An 18,754-nucleotide genomic window follows, 5' to 3' on the forward strand; every position below is an offset into this window, starting at 1 on the left:
ACCTTCTAAAAACAAGTTCAAAAATGTTTTATGTATTTAATTAAAGTATATTGCAATAGACAGATGAGTTAATTTTTTCTAGTTATATGTTCTCCTTTATATTTGTTTTACATCATCTTTTAAATAGAAAATGTTCTGATTTTTTTTATGTGTCTTAGAATTTAATTTGGGTCACTTACAAGTTTCCAAAGAACTGGTAAACGATGTTATTCTTCCAAGATGGGCTAAGTCAGCTGAAGATTTCATTTATAAACACAGAAAAGCTCTGGTAAGATTTCTGGTGAATCACATTGTCTTAGGCAGGGTTTCTATTCCTGCACAAATATCATTACCAAGAAGCAAATTGGGGAGGAAAGGGTTTATTCAGCTTACACTTCCATACTGCTGTTCATCACCAAGGAAGTCAGGACTGGAACTCTTAACAGGTCAGGAAGCAGGAGCTGATGCAGAGGCTATGGAGGGATGTTCTTTATTGGCTTGCTTCCCCTGGCTTGCTCAGCCTGCTCTCTTATAGAACCAAGACTACCAGCCCAGAGATGGTCCCACCCACAAGGGGCCTTTCCCCCTTGATCACTAATTGAGAAAATGCCTTACAGTTGGATCTCATGGAGGCATTTCCTCATGGGAGGCTCCTTTCTCTGTGATAACTCCAGCTGTGTCAAGTTGATACAAAACTAGCCAGTGCACGTGTCTTATTAGATACAGATTTGTTTTTCAAAGATAAGTTAAAGTATACTTTTTTCTAGATTAGTTTGTTACCTGTTGTATATTACTGTTCTAGAAAGTATGATGTGGTAATTTAATTTTAGGATATAAATATTATGATACCATTCATGAATATATAACAAAGTTCAGATTCCCACTTTTCCTTTTTTTTAATAGCTTATAACGGTATATATGCAAATCTATCATAAGTACCAATGATAAGAGTCATAAGTTTTTTATATGTGGTATATAGGAAATCAAATTTCCTATTTAATCAAGTTTTACATTTTTTTTCTTGAATTGAAAAGTTTTAGACAACTAATAAAAAGAAACTACCATAAAGATGCTTTCCACCTGTCTCAGTAACTCTTCTAGATTTTGGAGGATGTTAGTAGCTTTTTTGTGTTGTTTTCTTTGCCCAGTAGATTTGGGGACATTTTGGATTTCTGATTTTTGAGTTAGGGATGATCCTCTACAAATATTTAAAAATCTGGGAAACTCCGCAGTCCTAGTTGTGGCAAGTGGCAATTAAGTTTCTTTGATGGCTGAAGCCTAAATGTATGACTTTAGCCTTTACAACATGGTATGAACATTGAAACAAAACAAACAGCAACTAGCAAAATCTCAAATATTTGTAGCCCTAAGCATTTTTTTGTTTTGTTTTGTTTTTTTGAGACAGGGTTTCTCTGTGTAGCCCTGGCTGTGTGGAACTCACTTTGTAGACCAGGCTGGCCTGGTCTACAAATCCGCCTGCCTCTGCCTCCTGAGTGCTGGGATTAAAGGCGTGCACCATCATGCCCGGTTTAGCCCTAAGCATTTTTCATAAGGGAAATTCTAGTTCTCTGTGTGTATGCTATATGGGTTGTTATTCTGCTTACCCAGCTGGTATAATTTAATTTTGCAGTTTACATTTTTGTTTCAAATCACTTGAGCATGAGTACATTTTTCAATTTTTCCAAAAGATCAACCAAGTTCCTAATAAAACCAGCCTAATCCCTTTAAAAGTTTTACTAGTGCCTAGGTAAATTTCCAACATGGAACTGAAGCAGTAGTGAGAGTTTAACAACTGTCTTAAAGCACTTCATTCACCAAGCAGCACTCTCCTTTTACAAAAATGTGTACAAGTGTTTTTGCCCGCATGTATGTCTATATACCACGTGTGTGCAGTGCCCAAGGACACCAGAAAAGGGGGGTCAGATATCCTGGAACTGGAGTTTCAGGTGGCCGTCAGCCTTCAAGTGGGTGCGGGGCATCGAACATGCTTTCATTAGAAGGAAAGCCAGTGTTCTTAATTACTGAGCCATCTCTCTGGCTCCATGCCCTTTTAAAAAGGATGAATTTAGATTATAGTTGGAAGATACTTCCATTAAGTATTAACTTTGTTCTCTTTCTAGGAGTCTGAATATGTTTCTGCTCATCTTCATGAATGGATAGATCTGATCTTTGGCTACAAACAGAGAGGGCCAGCTGCAGTGGAGGCACTCAATGTCTTCTATTACTGTAGTTATGAAGGTACCAGCCAGAATACCTCCTCTCTCACAATACTTAAACGGCATTAGTATTTGACCTTAATTATTTAACATGGGAAAAATACATTAATAAAATATCTTTTCAGTTGGAAGGTCACAAAACTGCTGTTATTTCAATTTTGTAGTAGAAGTTTATGATTTTAAGATTATGTATGTATGCATGCCTGTGTGTGTATGTATGTGTGTGTATATACATATATATGGAAATCAAATTATAAATGACAATTGTTTTATGCTTTTGGTTTCTTGTATGGGATATCGAATTTTCTGTTTTATTAAGACAGATTCTCTCTACATAGCCCTGGATGTCCTGGAACTCACTCTGTAGACCAGGCTGGCCTCGATTCCACAGAGATCTATCTACCTCTGCCACCCAAGTGTGGGATTAAAAGCATATGTCACCACCACTGGGCATCAGGTCTTCATTGAATATTACAAATTTTACTTTATTTTTAGTAAACTTTGAAAGAAAACATTTAGAATTATTAACACTAGCTCAGCATCAAAACTGATTTTTGAGAGCTTTGGCAGAAAAAAATGTCTCTTTTTAAGTCTTTGTTGTGTGTATATGTGTGTGATATATGTGTGGGTATACAAGGAAGCTGGTGGTGTACATTAGCCTTATCTACCCCAGTGCTTCCTCCCTTATTATTTTAGACAGGATCCCTGATGTGTACCCACATATGTACATGCATACAAACACATACACACAAATGCAAATATTTAATGTTTTCAGAAAATTACTTTCTGGTGACATAAGTTGAAGACTCATATTTTGTTTAAAATGTGTTAATCATTCCTTGATGTACTAATCAGTGTCATGCAGGTTTGTTCTTTCTCAATAGTGAGTTGATGATTTCTTGTTTTAGGTGCTGTAGATCTTGATGCCTTAACAGATGAAAAGGAAAGAAAAGCCTTAGAAGGGATGATTAATAATTTTGGGCAAACACCTTGTCAGCTGTTAAAGGTAAATAATCTAAGTTATTGATACCTTTTAGCAACAATTCTCAATCTTCCTAATGAGAGGACCCTTTATTAAATTTCCTCATGTTGTGGTGACCACCAACCATAAAATTATTCTTGTTGCTGTTTCATTACTGTAATTTTGATACTGTTATGAATTATAATTCAAATTTTTTTGATCTTTAGGATTTGTTTAGATAATAAAGATGTCGATCTCAACAGGAGGGGAAATGAAAAAATTAAAAACACTCTATAGGAAAGTGGTGCCCAAACCTTATATTGAGATAGAGTTTGCCAAAAGGGTTGCAGCCCACAGGTTGTGAACCACTGGCCTACAGAATGCTGTTTCGAAGTAATCTGAGGTTTGAAGAATAGTAGAGTCAAGTCCTAGCGTATGTAATTGATAGTGGGTTTTTACATGAGTGGTGTTATTTGTGAGCTCATTGTTCCGTCCCCCTTCCGGTAGACTGTGGTAGCTCATGCCTGTAATCCCAGCACTTGGGAGCTTCAGCAGGAGAGTTCAAGATGAACTACATAAAGACTGAAGCTTCTGGGCTACATAGTGAGATATTGTTTCAAATATTAAAAGGAAAAGAGAGGCAAAAATACAGAATAAGCTGGGCCTATTCTATACCTAGAGGTGTAAGCCTGTAATTCTGTCCATTCAGGAAGCTAATGCAGGGGCTTTGTGAGTTCAGTACTTGCCTAGGTTACAGAGTGAGTTCAAAGGCAGCCTGGCCAACTTAGTGATGCCCTGTCTCAAATTTTTTTTTTTTTTTTTTTTTTGAGACAGGGTTTCTCTGTGTAGCCCTGGCTGTCCTGGAACTCACTTTGTAGACCAGGCTGGCCTCGAACTCAGAAATCCGCCCGCCTCTGCCTCGCAAGTGCTGGGATTAAAGGCATGTGCCACCACGCCCAGCTTCTGTCTGTAATTTAAAAAGGGCTGGGGGAATATAGCACAGTGGTAGAGCTCTTGCCTCACACATACAAGGTTCAGAATTAGAGCCTTTAGTTTTATACCAGCTCTACTCTTTGGGAGAGGGGTGTTGGCTTTTTGAGACAGCGTAATCCTGCCTGTCCTGGAATTTATTTTGTAGACCAGGCTGGCCTTGAACTCCAAGATCCCCCTGCCTCTGCCTCCCTAGTACTGGAATTAAAGGCGATGTCACCACTGCCTGGCTTCAGCTATACTTTTTTTTTTTTTAACATGAAAACCCAGGTGCCTCATTAGTGCAGTAGGTATAGAGCCAGTCTCATAGTTTCACAAGAACCCTGCTGATTTATTTGTGGGCAGGACAGTTCCTTATGCTTATAGAGGTCAGAGGTTAACCCTGAGTATCATTTCCCTGGCACTGTCAGTGTTTGATGGAGGCAGTCTTTTACTGGCTTAGAATTTATTTAGTAGGCTAGACTGGCTAGCCACCTCCCGTGACATTTTTAAAAACAAGGGTTCTATGAATTTAACTCAGGTCCTCATGTTTACTTCAAGGCAAGAACTTTATTAACTGAGCTACTTCCTCAGTACTAATTCTTATTTAGGTTTAAAAAAATTACAGTGTGGCCTAGTCCAGGAATGTTTACTTTAGCATGTGCCAAGTCCAGTTCAGTCCCAGTTGAGTCCTCATCACCACAGACACCAAAGAGGAAAATCAGACAGGGTTAAGACTATCAGCCTGTAATTTAAAATAGGATTTTTTTTTTTTTGTCTTGTTTTTTTGGTTTTTCGAGACAGGATTTCTCTGTATAGCCCTGGCTGTCCTGAAACTCACTTTGTAGACCAGGCTGGCCTCGAACTTAAAAATCCGTCTGCCTCTGCTTCCCGAGTGCTGGGATTAAAGGTGTGTGCGCCACCACGCCCAGCAGGATTTTTTTTTCCTTAAGTACTAAAGCTACACATTTAAGTGTTACCTCTATTGCCCACAATCTAGTATTTTTTAACAAGGACAAAAGAACCAAAGTCCACCACCCTGATTTTGTTTCATTTTTTTTCTGAGACAGTCTTACTATGTAACTCACACTGCCTTGGAACTTTCTGTACCTGGCTTCTAATTCAGACTCTTGCTGCCATAGCCTTCTGAGCTATAACTTGATTATCTATAATTACTTTTTACATTTTGATGAGTCCTGTTTCAGGAATTAAATATTATACTATATTATAAAATTTGAATGTTAAGTGTTTCATTAATTTTACCAAATATTTATTAAACATCTGCCAAGTTTGATATACTTCTGAGTGCTTAAAAATCCAAAAGTGAGTAAAATTCATGCCTGCCCTTATGGAGACTGATAGCTAGGCCAGTAAGATGCCTCAGTGGGTAAAGGTGCCTGCCTGCTGCCAAGCCTGATGGCCTGAGATCAACCTCCCATGTCAGCACAGTAGATGGAAGAGAATTGACTCCTGCAAGTTGTCTGTTGACCCCCCACACATGCACTGTAATATATGCATGTCCACATATACACAGAAAATAAATAAAATGCTTATTTTTAAGAGAATTCTTAATAGGCTAGATGAATAAGATTTATCACGAATAACCAATGACTACTTTAAAAAAAAAAACACCAAAAAAAATTCTGAATAATTGGGGAAAGGGCATGAAAAAAATCATTCTGAGCTGGAAATTTAGGAGTGCTATTAGAAAAACTTTGAAGTAGAACTGAGATGTCCATAGAAGAGGATGAATGGGAAGTTTGCTGGGGGACTAGAGTAAGCCATCACCTGGAGTTGTTAACAGTGCATATATGCATTCTATTGTAGCACAGTCCACCGTGTGTGTATGAGTGAATACAGACATGCTTTCATTTAACTCTGAAATGTTGTCTTAAATTATTTTGAAGGAACCACACCCTCCAAGATTATCAGCAGAAGAAGCCATTCAAAAGCAGACCAAAACAGAAATTTCAACCCTAAACCTCTTTCAACACCTCACTGACCTGAAGTCATTTTTTATAGAGGTAATAACCCGACTTGGTAATATCAAAGACCTTTCTTCAATTTTATATATTTCAGTTAACTTGTGTGTTATGTTCATTTGTACATGTGTGTGTGCTTTATCCACGCCTATAGTTTTAGCACTTACTTGGTGTGTGTGAAAAGCCAAAGGTCAGTTTCCAGGATCTTCCTCTGTTGCTCTTTCCACCTTATTTTTTAATGACAGAGTCTGACTAAACCAAAACCTTGCTGTTCTGGCTAAGCTGGCTGGCCAGTGGGTCCCAGGGATCTCCATCTCTTACCACATACCTTCCTACCACCAGCGCTGGGCTACACGTGTGTCTTGCCCCCCCTCTGCTTTTTTTTAAAAACAAGTGCTGGGGATCTTAACACAGTTTACTAACTAAACCATCTCCCCACTCCAGTTTATTCAATTTTACTGAAGGAAAATGTTATAATATGCTCTTTAAAACAGAATTCTGTGTACTTGTGTGTGCCTGAATGAGTTTGTGTGCATCATATCATACAGGTGCCTGGGGAGACACGACACAATATCCTCCTGGAACTAGGCTTAAGGTAGTTATGAGCTGCCTGACACAGGTACTGGATTTCAAACCTGCATCCTCTGCAAGAGCTCTTAACCACCAAGCCAACTCTCCAGCCCCAGTCCTGGATTTTTTTTAAAAGATTTATTTATATTTATTTATATGAGTACATGTAGCTGTCTTCAGACATACCCAGAAAAGGGCATTAGATCCAATTACAGATGGTTGTGAGTCACCATGTGGTTGCTGGGAATTGCACTCAGGACCTCTGGAAGAACAGTCAGTGCTCTTAACCACTGAGCCATCTCTTCAGCCCCAGTCTTGGATTTTTAAATCACTTTCATTGTAAGCTTTTCTTTGCTGTGAACTGGTATTCTGAACTCTTTTTATTAGCTTACTTTCTCAACAAGTAAGAACAAATAACTTAATTCAAAGTACTTCTTAGGGCAGGGCATGGTATGCGTACCTTTAATCCCTGTACTTGGGAGGCAGAGGCAGGTGGATCTTTTAAATTCAAGGCCAACCTGCCTACATAGAGAATTCTAGGCCAGCAAGGATTATATAGTGAGACTCCATTTTTTTGTAACAGTTGAAATGCTGTGCAGAGTGGTGATAATTTAATAGCTCTTAATTGAGTCTGCTTATCTATAAAATATGTTCCAATGCACGAGATTCATTGATAGTGTTATAAAGAGTAGTCAAGTAAAAATAGTAGTTAACGCTATAACTGAAAGAGTAACCTTGTAACCAGGCTTTTACTTACTCTATTGGGTTATTTTTCCTACCACCCTTATTCTACTCTTCCAACCCCCAACACTAAGTAGAAGAGAAAGAAGGATAGAGAGGAAAGGGGATGCCATTCTAGTTAGACGATTTCCTGCTGACTTGGGGCATTGAGTTCCTTGGGGCAAGTCCAGTTTCTTCTGTTTGTCAAACAGCAATCAGCAGCATCCAACCAGCAGCAGCAGGAGCTACAGCCAGCTGCCTCTCTTGAAGCTCTGGCATTTATATATCCCTCTTAACACCCCTCAGAATTCCAACTGTAAACTACCTTCATCTGGCAAAAATTATGCCCCTGCCAGAGCATGGGACAAATCACAGTTAGTTGCCTTAAGCATAGTGGACAATCTGAAGCAGCCCTATATCCCACACCTAGGATCTTAAAAAAAAAAAAATTCACTTAACATTGTTGTATTCTTCAAAAACCAAAATTCTTGCTACATACCCTTAAATTTCAGTTAAAAATCTGCATGTACAGATATTAAAATACTACAAATAATTCCAAATGGGATTATGAAATGCATATATACCTTTAAATGTAGTTATGGCATAAATATTCTTTGGAAAAACAAAAAAAAAATAGGTTTGTAGTAACTTAGAAATTTGCATAAAACAAGCAGTCTCTTGTGCAGTATATTAGAAGCTGGCCAATGTCAAGGACTAGACTGAGTCATTTTGTCAGTAAACTCAACTAAGGTTGAGAGTGTTACATAAGATATATAATCATTTTTAGCTTACTTACCATCTACAGAAGAGGCAGTGAGCTACATTTGTTCCACAGGTTGTAGTTTACAAAATTCTGTGTCATATAATGTTTCTGAGGTCCAGAATACCATGACTTTTTCCTCCAGTAAACAGTGAAATTGCACTGTATTTTAGTATAGGTATATTTTCATATATTTTTTGTGTATACAAATTAATCTCCTAAAATGTTGACTGAAATTTTCAGTGTTAAAAGTACTACAATGTTAGGCCTTTTCTAAAAGAATTTAGCCTGCAACTTAGAGCACACAGAAACAGTGCTCAAGAATGATGACCAAGGGCTGGCAAAATTATTTAGTGGATAAAAGTGATTGCTATAGAACCTTGACGACCTGATGACTGTGTATGACTGTGCCCCGATAGTTGAGGAGTAGAGACAGAGGGCTCACGAGAGTCACTGACCAGCTGATAGACTGAGTGAAACAGTAAGAGACCATCTCTGTCTTACATGAATAAAAAGAGAGCAGTGGAAGAAACCCAGTATTCGCGAGCCTCCAAATATATGTGCTCAGGTATTCACATTACCACATGCATGCATGTACACACACACACACACACACACACACACACACGAAAGAAGAAAAGGAAATGATAGTTTAGTCTCTGGATGTTAAGGGTCTTCAAGACCACCCTCTGACTCAGTGAAATCTTCAAAAGAAAGAACTTGTTTAGACTCAAGCTCAGGGCTAAGGCTGTTTTGGTTTTGTTGTTTTGTTTTGTTTTGTTTTGCAGTGGAGCACTAGAAAGAAGTCTCTACAAAGGGGAAAAGGCACATGGGGGAAAAATCAAGAGGAAGTCTAGAATTTGCTCTTAGGGAAAGTTCCCTAGTACATGCTTCATTCTGCCAACAATTAAATGGGAAAACAACTTTTGTCTACCAGGGAACCTGATTAGCAGTGTCCAAGGCTACTATTATTGGCTGGACACATATCCCCCTGCCTACCAAATACTGAAATACCAAACTGCAGAAGAAATGCAGGGGTTCAGCATAACTTACACTGTTTACATAGGCAAGGTATAATGAGTGACTATCACCACGAAGGGAAAGTTTTATGTGAACACTTGGAACTGTGTTCCCCAGGGGCTCTGCTACTTCTAGTTTCTCCCAGCTACTCCTGTCCCCACTCTGTTTTTGTCTCTTGTTAGAAAATAAACAGACTTCTAAGGGATAATAGTAAAATAAAATAAGATACAACAAAAACTAGCACATTAGAATTGAACAAAACAAATAGAAGGAAAAGAGAAGGCACAAGAAACAGAGACCCACATGTTCATACACCCACAGATTTAATAAAAAACACTAGGTGGGAGCCATGCTGCATATGCAGAGAACCCAGTGCAGACCCATGCAGGCCCTGGGAATACTGCCTCAATCTCTGTGAGTTCCTATGTGCTTTACCACATTGATTAGAGGGCATTGTTTTCTTGGTGTCCTCCATCTCCTTTAGCTCTTACACTCTTTCCACCTCATCTTCCACAGGATTCTCTCAGGCCTAAGGGTAGGATTTGATGGAGGTGTTGCATCTAGGGCTGAGTTATCCGAGGCTCCTCACACTGCATAGTGTCTTGCTGTAGCGGGAAGAAGCCTCTCTGGTGGCTGAGCAAGGAACTGATAACAAGTTTTCTAAAACATTAGGAGGCATTTTATTTATTTTTTTAAAGAACAGTGGTGTTTTTTTTTTACCCTAGGTCTCTGTGCTATCTAGTCTCAGGTTCTTGGTCACCCAAGCAGTGTTGGGTATGGGTTCTATCTCCTGCAGTGGGTCTAAGTCAAATCAGATACTGATTAGTAAATGTAAGCCCCTGCAGGTAGGAGTGGCTAGGCCCACCCCTAGGCTTCTTTAACATCCCGCAACATTATTTGTTGAAGATGCTATTTTTCCACCAAGGTATGTTTCTGGCTTCTTTATCAGTGTCCATAGGTGTGTTATGTCTGGGTTTTCAGTTCTATTCCATTGATCACTATGTCTGTTTTATGTCAGTAAATGATGTTTTTATTACTATAGCTCTGTGGTATAGCTTGAAATCCGGAATGGTGATACCTCCAGCAGTTCTTTTATTATTCAGGATTATTTTAGCCAGCTTGGGTTTTTTTGTGTTTCCATATGAAGCTGAAAATTATCCTTTCAAAAATCTATGAAGAATTGTGTTGGAATTTAGGTAGGATTTACATCAAATCTGTAGATTGGCTTTGATAAGATGACTATTTTTATTATGTTAATCTTACTGATCCATGAGCATGGCGGATCAATTTCTTTCTTTGGTGTTTTAATTTTTTTCTCAGTCTTTTTCTCCTACAAGTCTTTCACTGCTTGCTTAGATTTACCACAAGGTATTTTATAGTGTTTGTGGCTTTGTAAAAGGTATTGTTTCCCTGATTTCTTTCTTAGTCCATTTGTCATTTTAGCAGGGCTACTGAATTTTTTTTTTTTTTGAGTAAATTTGTACCCAGGTTTTTTTGCTGAAAGTGTTCATCAGGTGTAGGAATTTTCCTGTGGAATTCATTGTGTCATTTATGTATACCTTCATATCATCTACAAATAAAGATACTTTGATTTATTCCTTTCTAGTTTTTATCCCTTTTTGTTCTCCTTTAGTTGTCTTACTGCTCTATCTAAGACATCAGGTAGTACTTTGAATAGTAACAGAGAGAGTAGACAACTTTGTCTTGTGCCTGATTTTGGTAGAATTGCTTTGACTTTCTCTCCATTTAAGTCTATGTTAGTTATGGAATTGCAGTGAACTGCCTTCATTATGTTTGTTATATTATCTCTCCAGGACTTTTATCATGAAGGGGATGCTGGATTTTGTCAAAGTTCTTTTCTACATCTAATGAGATAAACATGTGCTTTTTGTCTTTCAGTCTCTTTATATGGTATATTATATTTATCAATTTATGTATGTTTATCCCCAAATCACTTGATTGTGGAAGATGATTTTTTTATGTGTTCTTGGATTTGGCTTGCAAATATTTTATTGATAACTTTTACATCTGTGTACATAAGGGAATCTGGTCTCTCTCTCTGTTGTGTTTTTATGTGGTTGGGGTATCACGGTAATTGTGGCCTCATGAACTAAATTGGGCAAAGCTCCTCCTGATTATATTTTGTAGAATAATTTGAATACTATTGACAACATTAGCTCTTCTTTGAAAGTCTGGTAGAATTCTGCACTAAAGCCACTTGGGCCTAGGCTTTTTTATTTGTTAGGAGACTTTTAATGACTGCATCTATTTCACTAGGGTTTATAGCTCTGTTTAACTTGCTTATCTGACCTTAATTTAACTTTTGTAAGTGGTACCTATCAAGAAAATTGTTCATTTCCTTTAGATTTTTTTTCAGTTTGGTGATTATAAGTTTTTAAAATATGTTCTTATGATTCTCTGGATTTCTTCAATATCTATTGTTATCCCCCTTTTCATTTTTTATTTTGTTAATTTGGATATTCTCTCTTTTCTCTCTCTCTCTGCCTTTTTATTAATTTGGATACAAGAGTTTGTCAATATTACTGATTTGCTCAAAGAGCCAATTCTTTTTTTTTAAAAAAAAAAGATTTATTTTATGTATATGTGTACACTTTTGTTGTCTTCAGACACACCACAAGAGGGCATTGAGTCCCATTACAGATGGTTGTGAGCTATCATGTGGTTGCTGGGAAGTGAACTCAGGACCTCTGGAAGAGTAGTCAGTGCTCTTAACCACGGAACAATCTCTCCAGCTCCCAAAGAACCAATTCTTAGTATTTTTTGTTATTTGTTTCTATATTATTGATTTTAGCCCTGAGTTTATTTCTTATCATCTACAATTTGAAAAAAATTTTATATGTCTTTCTTTCTTAAAAAAGTATTTATTATATATGCAATGTTCTACCTGCATCTTTGCCTACAGGCCAGAAGAGAAAACCAGATCTCATTATATGATGGTTATGAGCCATCGTGTGATTGCTGGGAATTGAACTCAGGACCTCTGGAAGAGCAGTCAGTGCTCTTAACTTCTGAGCCATCTCTCCAAGCCCCTGAATTTCTTTCTTAATTTCAGTCTTTACTCATTTTTATTCATTAATGACTTGTTGGGTTTTCATGAGTCTGTAAGTTTTCTGTTGTTGATATCTGTCATTACTCTGTGGTGGTCAGATAGGATGCAGGGTGTTATTTCAATTTTCTTTTATCCATTGACACTTGCTTTATGTTCACATATGTGATCAATTTTGGAATTCCATTCGGGGAATATTCTATTCGTTGCTGAGAAAAAAATGTGTATTTTTTGGTGTCTGGGTAAAGTGTTCCATAAATAACTCTTAAACCCCTTTGACTTATGAGGCCAGGTAGCTTCAGCATCTCTCTGTTTAAGTTTCTGTCTAGGTGACTCTAGGTGTCTCTTGGTGAGAGTGCAATCTTGAAGTCAATGTATGAGAGTAAGTAGATGATTTAACCTGTGGTAATAGTATGCTGTTTGTTTGTTTTTTTTTTTTTTTAAAGAACTGGGGTATGGTTGTGTTTGGTGCATAGATGTTAAGAATTGCAGTGTCCTGTTGGTGGAGTTTTCCGTTGATAAGCATGCAGCATCTGTTCCTATCTCTTCTGATTAGTTTTGATTTGAAGTCTGTTTTGTCAGATATTAAAGTAGTTTTACCAGCTTTTTAAGTCCATTTGCTTAGAATACCTTTCCATCCTTTCTCAGTCAGAGCATATCTTGATGTTACAGTACATTTCTTGGATACAACAGTGGATCCTGTTCTCCCATCCGTTCGGTTCGTCTGTATCTTTTTATTAAAGAATTGAGATCATTGGTGTTGATGGGAGACATCAATGACCAATGATTTGGTTCTTGTTTTGGTGGTGATGGTGTGTTTGTTATAAACAAGCACAGGAATTATTTATTCCCTGTGTTTTCTTCTGTGTGGTCAACCTCGTTAGATTGGGGGTTTCCTTCTGGTGCCTTCTGTAGGTCTGGGTCTAGATAAGTATTGTTTAACCTTAGTTTTATCGTGGAGTGTCTTGTTTTCTCCATCTTTTGTGATTGAAAGTTTTGCTGGGTTTAGTGTCTAGGCTGGCATCTGTGGTTTCTGTAGAACATTGGTCCAGGTTCTTCTGGCTTTTATAGTCTCTATTGAGAAGGCAGGTGGGATTCTTAATAGGTTTGCCTTTTTGTGTGGCGTGGTCTTTTTTTCTTGCAGCTTTTAATATTCCTTTTTTGTTCTATATGTTTAGTGTGTTGCTTATTTGTACTGAGAGGTCTTTCAAGTCCAGTCTGTTGAGAGTTCTGGATGCTTTTTGTATCATGATACACATCTCATTCTTTAGGCCAGAGGAATTTTCTTCAATATTATTGAAAATATTTTCTGTGACTTTTATCAGGGTTTCATCTCCATCCTTTATTCCTTGGTCTTTTCATAGTGTCTCAGGCTTCCTGGGTATTTTGTGTCAAGATTTTTTTTTATATTTAACATTTTATTTGATCAAAGTATCTATTTCTTCCTGGTGTCTTTAGTTCCTGAGATTCTTTCTTCCATTTCTCATATTCTGTTGGTGAGGTTTACCTCTGAGGTTCCTGTTTGAGTACCTAAATTTTTCATTCCTAGATTTCCCTTAGTTTGAGTTTTCTTTATTGGTTCTATTTGTACTTTTGTGTCTTGAATTGATTTATTCAGTCAGTTGGTATTTGTTTGTGTTTTTATAGGTTTCTTTAAAGGATATATTCATTTCCTCTTTAAGGACCTCTATCATACACTTAAAGGCTATTTTAAATTTGTTTACTTTTGTTTGTTTTCTTGTGCTTCAGCTATGTTGCAGTATTCAGACCTCCTGTGATAAAGTTGCTGGGCTCTAGTGGTGACATTGTCCTGGTTGTTATTCAGTGTGGTTTTTCTACTGGTGTTTGGGCATCTGAGTTTTGGGAGACTGTAGTTCTAGGTGCTGATAACTCATCTTGTTTTTGTTGAGGAGTGTTCTGTTCGTTGGTTTCTGTTTCCCTCTCTGGCTTTTTAGGACGGGGTGGTGGTTGTGTATTGCCTAGTAGAAAATCTTCTAGGATCCTGATAGGTGTGACCACTGAAGAGTCCAGGTAAAATGTGCTTGTTTCTAGGTATTGGGAGCTGACACAGGGATGGGCATAGACTACAGAGGAGCTGACAGCAGGGATCCACCAGGATCTGCTTAGTGGTCTGGGAATGGGGACAGAGTGAGCAGAGGCTGCAGCAGATGGTCTGCTACAGATCTGGGGGTGAGACTTAGGATTAGACTTGGGGGAATGGAGGCAAAGGTAAGGATCTACAGTTAGCCAGCCTACTTGCTTCTCTGGTTACAGTAACCTGCTGGTTCCCAGGGAGTGCCTGCTGGAGTTAGAGGCTGGGACAGAGCATGAGTAAGGAGGAGCAGAGTTAGGAGGAGAAGATCTGTGTGATCAACTGGAGATGGGGGAGGGATCTAGGGGATGCTACAGGTAGTCTGCTGAGCTCAGATGAGACTTGGGGTTGGCCTGGAGGAGCAGAGGGAGAGGTCAAGATCTACATTTGGTCTGCTTCTTTTCCTGCCTGGAGTCACAAATGACTCTTGATTCACAATTTGAAGAGAAAAGCAATTTTATAATTCATAATATAACTTACTTTTTAGTTCATCTAGACCTCTTAGAATAGTACTTGGTACATGATACATATCTAGTAATGTTATCCACAATAAATGTTAGCTATCATTTTTGAACTATAGATACATCAGAGAAATACGTTCAAATTTATTGTTGTGATAAAATGGTGGTAATTATTTCCTTATAATAATCTTTATTTTTGGATCATAATTATGACTTTCATGACTTAGGACTTACAGAAACTACCTTGTTTAATGAAATAGATGAATTATTTTTAATGTAAAGCCCAAGAATTTTCCTGTAAATCATAAACAACTTTCTCACTTAATTTATTCTAAGCATGTACATCTGTATTATGTTTGTGTCAGTATAGGAAGGAACAAAAAAAATTCTAAATCTCTTTATATTTTAAATGATTTCTGGTCTTTGCCATTTACATCTGCTTACCAACAGCGTATTGGAAAAGATGCTGATAGGTTTTAGACAATTGAAGTGTGCTGTCTACTCAGACATGTTGTGTAGTTCCTTTCCCACATTTTATAGTAAATTATTACATGATCAGGTAAAGTATCATAGGGGGTTATCTTTGTTTTTTTTTTAATAAGAAATTTTCATCAATTTGTATGTAATAAATATGAACCAAACAAACCATTAAACATCTTTTTTTTTCTTTAAACAGGGAATTAGTGATGGTATTCCACTATTAAAGGCCATCATCCCCAAAAATCAGTCTCGTTCTTTTATGTCTCAAGGCAGCCCTGAGTTACTGGTAAGTCGCTATATACCTGTTTAATACTGCTATGTTTCTATTCATTAATTTACCAAAAAGGAATAAATGTAAAAATATTTCAGTTACATTTTAAAAATTTATTATGTGTGTATGTATGAGGGTATGCACATGCCAGCCTACATCTGGAGGTCAGAGGACAACAGTTGATTCTCCTCTTCCGCCATGTGGTAGGAATTGAGCTTGGGTCCTCTGTGTTGGTAGCACTTGCCTTATCCGTTGAAGCTATCTTATTGACCCAAAAATAAACTTTAAAAAAATTTTTTTTAATTTCATATGCATTGGTGTTTTGTCTGCATGTATGTCTATGTGTTGGAGCCTCTGGAACTGGAGTTACAGACGGTTGTGAACTGCCATTGCTGGGAATTGAATCCAGGTCCTCTGGAAGGGCACCAGTGCTCTTACCCACTGAATGATCTTTCCAGCCCCAATAATAAACATTTAAAAATAATTTTTTAAATATATTTTATGTGTGTGGATGTTTTGCTTGTTTGATGTGTACCACATTCATGCCTGGTTCCTGTAGAGATCAGAGGAGAGTACCAGATCTTCTAGAACTGGAATTATAGATGGTTCTGAGTCACCACGGGGGTGCCAGGATCCAAACCTAAGTCCTCTGGAAAAGCAGCCAATACTGTTTAACTTCTGAGTCACCTTTCCAGCCCATAAAAGAATATGTTTAAAATGAATATGACTAGAGGGGTAGCCCCATGGTAGAACTCCAGCCTAGCATGTGTGAAATGGACACATTGAAATTCACCTAGGAAACATCGCCATACTATAATAATGATAATCAAAACTAATACAGCTTTTATTTTTGGGGTTTTTTTTTTTTAAGATTTATTTGTTATTATATCTAAGTACACTGTAGCTGTCTTCAGACGCACCAGAAGAGGGCATCAGATCTTATAATGGATGGCTGTGAGCCACCATGTGGTTGCTGGGATTTGAACTCACGACCTTTGGAAGAGCAGTCAGTGCTCTTACCTACTGAGCCATCTCTCCAGCCCTTATTTTTATTTTTTTACATCAATGAATTCCACACAAATTCCGTAGAATATTTTATTCCATTAATTGCTCATGTGTGTGGGATGGGTAGACACCTGTAACACTTATACAGTACACATACAAGGTAACTAATACCCCTGTAGTTAGATTTACATGCAGTTGTAAGACGCCTGACATGGGTGCTGAAATATGAACTGAGGTTCTCTGGTAGAGCAGAATATTCTATTTGTAGCTAATCCACCTTCCTATGCTTTTAGGCAAATTGTCAAATAATAGCACTGCAAAAATGCATTGTTCTAGATAAAAATTTTTACAATCTAGGAAGCACATCATCACTCTCTGCGATGACATAAAAATTAAGTGCAATTGCAACCACAGATCATATTGTAGCCACGGTGGGATTACAAGTTAGGAATTGGGGTAGTATTGCTTAAGACAGATCATCTGGGTTAGCACTCATGCGCGAGGAGTCCTCTGTTCTACTTCATCCTTGATGAGTACATTCATAGACACTGAGTCCCATAGGAATGGAGATGATGTAAGAAGGATGATGTTCAGTATTCCAGATGAAGAAGGAATCAAGGTGAAGGATCTTTTAGTTCTAAGTATCTACAGAGGTTTTTTTCTTTCAGGGCTAATATGAGTGAATATCCTGGACAATATTCTGAATTTTTGTGTACTTATTGCCAGATGAGGATACAACTTAGGTCATATTTCTTTAATGGTTCATACTTTTCAAACATTAATATTATATTACCTCTCTTTCTCCCCCTTCTGCTGAGAAGGTGGTATATTTTTTTGCTATAGAATGAAATGTTCTATAAATATCTGTTAGATCCATTTGGTTCATAACTTAGTTTTCATAACAGTTAGTTTCACTGTATCTCTGTTTAGTTTGTGTTTCCATGATCTGACCATTGCTGGCAGTGGGGTGTTGAGGTCTCCCACTATTTATTGTGTGTGGTACAATGTGTGCTTTGAGCTTTAGTAAAGTTTCTTTTATGAATGTGGGTGCCCTTGCATTTGGAGCATAAATGTTCAGAATTGAGAGTTCATCTTGGTAGATTTTTCCTTTGACCAGTGTGAAATGTCCTTCCTTGATAACTTTTCTTATATCTTTGGGTTGAAAGTTGATTTTATTCGGTATTAAAATGGCTACTCCAACTTGTTTCTTGGGACCATTTGCTTGCAAAATGATTTTCCAACCTTTTACTCTGAGATAGTGTCTGCCTTTGTCACTGAGGTGTGTTTCCTTTATACTATAAAATGTAGGTCCTGTTTACATATCCAGTCTGTTAGTCTATGTCTTTTTGGGAGAATTGAGTCCATTGAAGTTAAGAGATATTCAGGAAAAATGATTGTTATTTCCTATTATTTTTATTCTTAGAGGTAGAATTATGTTTGTGTGGCTATCTTCTTTTGGGTTTGTTGAAAGATGACTTTCTTACTTTTTCTAGGGTATAGTTTCCCTCCTTGTGTTGGTGGTTTCCATCTGTTATCCTTTGTAGGGCTAGATTTATGGAAAGGTATTGTATAAATTTGGTTTTATCCTGGAATATCTTGGTTTCTCCATCTGTGGTAGTTGAGAGTTTTGCTGGGTACAGTAGCCTAGACTGGCATTTGTGTTCTCTTAGGGTCATATGACATCTGCCCAGGATCTTCTAGCTTTCATAGTATCTGGCAAGAAGTCTGTTGTAATTCTGATAGGTCTACCTTTATATGTTACTTGACCTTTTTCCCTTACTGCTTTCAATATTCTTTCTTTGTTTAGTGCATTTGGTGTTTTGATTAAGGAAGAATTTCTTTTCTGGTCCAGTCTATTTGGAGTTCTGTATGCTTCATGTATGTTCATGGGCATCTTTTTCTTTAGGTTAGGGAAATTTTCTTCTATAATTTTGTTGAAGATATTTACTGGCCCTTTAAGATGGGACTCTTCACTCTCTTCTATACCTATTATCCTTAGGTTTGGTCTTCTCATTGTGTCCTGAATTTCCTGGATGTTTTGGGTTAGGAGCTTTTTGCCTTTTGCATTTTCTTTGACTGTTGTGTCAATGTTTTCTATGGTATCTTCACACTTAAGATTCTTTCTTCTATCTCTTATATTCTGTTGGTGATGCTTGCATCTATGACTCCTGATCTCTTTCCTAGGTTTTCTATCTCCAGAG

At 37.5% G+C, this 18,754-nt stretch overlaps 1 protein-coding gene across 6 annotated transcripts in view; it reads left to right on the forward strand.

The window, feature by feature from the left end:
- Window positions 1–18,754, forward strand: part of Nbeal1 (neurobeachin like 1) — a 153,232-nt gene that overhangs the window by 112,458 nt on the left and 22,020 nt on the right. For all 6 annotated transcript variants that reach the window (XM_085837734.1, XM_085837726.1, XM_021162943.3 and 3 more), the window contains 5 exons: window positions 159–268; window positions 2,100–2,217; window positions 3,104–3,201; window positions 6,033–6,149; window positions 15,474–15,563. In XM_085837734.1, the coding sequence (XP_085693860.1) occupies window positions 159–268; window positions 2,100–2,217; window positions 3,104–3,201; window positions 6,033–6,149; window positions 15,474–15,563 (533 nt within the window). The remainder of the gene's footprint in view (window positions 1–158; window positions 269–2,099; window positions 2,218–3,103; window positions 3,202–6,032; window positions 6,150–15,473; window positions 15,564–18,754) is intronic.

The sequence above is a fragment of the Mus caroli genome, unplaced genomic scaffold (assembly GCF_978045245.1).
Source record: "Mus caroli unplaced genomic scaffold, Mus_caroli_1 scaffold_1, whole genome shotgun sequence".
Lineage (NCBI taxonomy): Eukaryota > Metazoa > Chordata > Mammalia > Rodentia > Muridae > Mus > Mus caroli.